Source organism: Salpingoeca rosetta, assembly GCF_000188695.1.
Source record: "Salpingoeca rosetta unplaced genomic scaffold supercont1.19, whole genome shotgun sequence".
NCBI classification, from domain to species: Eukaryota; class Choanoflagellata; order Craspedida; family Salpingoecidae; genus Salpingoeca; species Salpingoeca rosetta.
The window spans coordinates 220,054-222,707 of record NW_004754915.1 but is presented as its reverse complement, the minus strand read 5'-3'; the positions used below and the strand labels follow the sequence as shown (position 1 = coordinate 222,707).

General features: G+C 54.6%; 1 protein-coding gene across 1 annotated transcript in view; it reads left to right on the top strand.

The window, feature by feature from the left end:
- Nucleotides 1-2,634, top strand: part of PTSG_07802 (uncharacterized protein) — a gene marked incomplete at both ends in the record, with an annotated part of 3,731 nt that extends 1,097 nt beyond the window's left edge. Inside the window, 6 exons of the mRNA XM_004991546.1 lie at nt 213-396; nt 626-786; nt 1,045-1,124; nt 1,508-1,939; nt 2,204-2,266; nt 2,439-2,634. Of these exons, the coding sequence (XP_004991603.1) occupies nt 213-396; nt 626-786; nt 1,045-1,124; nt 1,508-1,939; nt 2,204-2,266; nt 2,439-2,634 (1,116 nt within the window). The remainder of the gene's footprint in view (nt 1-212; nt 397-625; nt 787-1,044; nt 1,125-1,507; nt 1,940-2,203; nt 2,267-2,438) is intronic.
- Nucleotides 2,635-2,654: the final 20 nt, after the last annotated feature.

The following is a 2,654-nucleotide window of genomic DNA, read 5'->3' as shown; positions in this document are numbered from 1 at the left end:
ATGTAGTGGGTGTGGTAAAAAAACACACCCCAAACCTAGATGGGTACGCGGCCAGCAGGACACAACACAAACAAAGAGTACTAACACATCCCAACAATCCCACCCACCCCACCCACCACACACACACACACACACACACACACACACACACACACACACACACACAACAACCAAAACAACCCAACTGCTGCCCCACCCACGCCACGTTGCAGTTTGTGCACTATTCGCTCGAGTCGTGCTGCGACCGCGTGTATGTTGGCGCCGACCAGGTCAGCGATTCAACTGACATCGTCGTCGACTCGGCCGAGAGCATGCGCTTTCGCACCGATGGCTCCGTAACCAGCACCGGGTTTGTCTTCCGCTACTTCCTCGTCCACACCTCCGAGCTGCCATCATGTAAGCGTGCTGTGTTTGCATTTGTGTGTTTGTTTGCTTGTGTGTGAGTTTCATTGTGTGTGAGTTTGCTTGTTGTTGTGTGCGTGTGCGTGCGTGTGTGTGTGTCACAGGTCTTGCTCCACACCTCGCTGGTTTGCTGTTTGCATTGTTCCACTCTGCCATGCTCCGTCCTCAACGTTCATCTCATACACGCAGCTTCTTTTGTTTTGGTTTTTGCGCACATACACAGCAAACGTGGAGTACACCACGCACAGCATCTGCGACGGCGGCACGCTCACCAACATGTATGGCCAGATTGTGAGCCAATTTGGTTCCTCCTACGACAACAACATCGACTGCACCGTCTACATCTCCGCCCCTTCAGGATACTCCATCGCCATCGAAACATCGGTAGGGTTGGGTGTGTGTGCGTGTGTGTGTGTGTGTGTGTGTGTGTGTGTGTGTGTGTGTGTGTGTGTGTGTGTGTGTGTGTGTGTGTGTGTGTGTGTGTGTCTGTGTGTGTGTGTGTGTGTGTGTCTGTGTGTCTGTGTGTCTGTTCCGACGCGAGCCTCTTGTCCTTCCCGCCTCCTTCCATTTCCTATTACGCATGTACCCTGCCCCTCACAACCATCTCACCGCCGCCGCCGCCACCATCGCTGTGCGCTGCAGTCGTATGAAGTTGAGTCGTGCTGCGATCGTCTCACCATCACCATCGAGGGCGGCTCCACCACGTACACCTCCTTCTACGCGTGAGTCGCCTTGTGTGGTCTGTGTGTGTGTGTGTGTGTGTGTGTGTGTGTGTGTGTGTGTGTGTGTGCTCTGTGTGTATTTATGCGCTCTGTGTGTGAAGTGTATTTGTGCATGTGTGTGTGAAGTATGTGTTTGTGTGTGAAGTGTATTTGTGCCTGTGTGTGTGTGTGAAGTGTATTTGTGCATGTGTGTGAGGTGTTTGCCCAACGTGTCCGATTCAACCAACCAAGCAAGCTGCCTCGCTTACCAACCAAGCAAGATGTCTCGCTGTCCCGCTCACTCGCCCGTTTGCCCCACCCCTTTCTCCTCCAACCCCTTCCAACCCCTGCAACATCCTTCTACACTGTACCCCTTCCCTGTCTTGTTACTGTCCAATGATCAGTGGCTTCGCCACCACCATCGCCTCCAACTACGTCTCCATCAACTTTGACACAGACGGCAGCGTCACCCGGAGCGGGTTTGTCATCAACTACCAGCTCGTCTCCAGCGCGGGCTCCACCGTCGACTGGTCCGAGTTTGATGGTGCGCGCACGTCAGAGCCGGCAACCACAACCACGACCCTGCCCATCCCCATCTCCGATGAGCGGTACACGGTCTGCTCCACGTCAAGCATCACGGGCGCGGCCGCTGGCGTCATCTTCAGCCACAGGAACTACGGCAGCAACAACTACGACGACAACCTCAACTGCGCCGTGGTCCTGTACCCGCTCAACAACGACGAGTTTGTGCACATTTACGTGGACAGCCTCGACCTGGAGTCGTATGACCGCGTCAATGTCATCACGGAGACCAGCAGCATGCAGCTCACATCAAGGTCTAGTTTTGGGTTGCTCTGTTGGTTGCATTGACTGTTTGGTTGGCTGTCATTGTGTGTGTGTGTGTGTTTGGTTGGCTGTCATTGTGTGTGTGTGTGTGGTTGTAGAATGTGTGTGTGTGTTTGCACTTTATCATTATGTGGACACAAGTCGTCAGCCATGGTTTCGCATGACACTTTTGCCCTTTGTTCATGAGCGTCTGTGCTTGTACTCACCTGTGCCTTTGCGCCCACTCGTTCGTGTCCTCCCCGTTTGCAATACAGCGGGCAGTCGTTCATCGGCGGAATTGGCGAGAGCGTTCGCATCACGTTCACATCAGACTCATCGTACGTCCCCCCTCCCATCGCTGCTGTTATTGCTGCCCCTGTCTTGGTTGTTTGTTGAATGCCACGTATATCGCTGGTGGTGATCGCACGCTCTTAGATGCTCCCTCAGAGTGACACACTCGCAATGCCACACGATTTTGCCGTTGCCTGCAAGCACCCCGCCCCACCACAGCCCCTGGGAGATTGGGGGTGGGCTGAGCGGGAGGATGTCAAACTCCAGCGTGGCAGTGTCAAACACCAGCACAGATGCAGCCGAGAATGCGATGCCGTACATTTTGCCGTTGCTTGCAAGCACAGCGCTTGTCCACTTGCAGCAAGGACTGACTCCAGGCCTGTCGTGCGTCGCGATGTCTAGGGTCGACTCATGAGACATCGACTCCGCTACTGG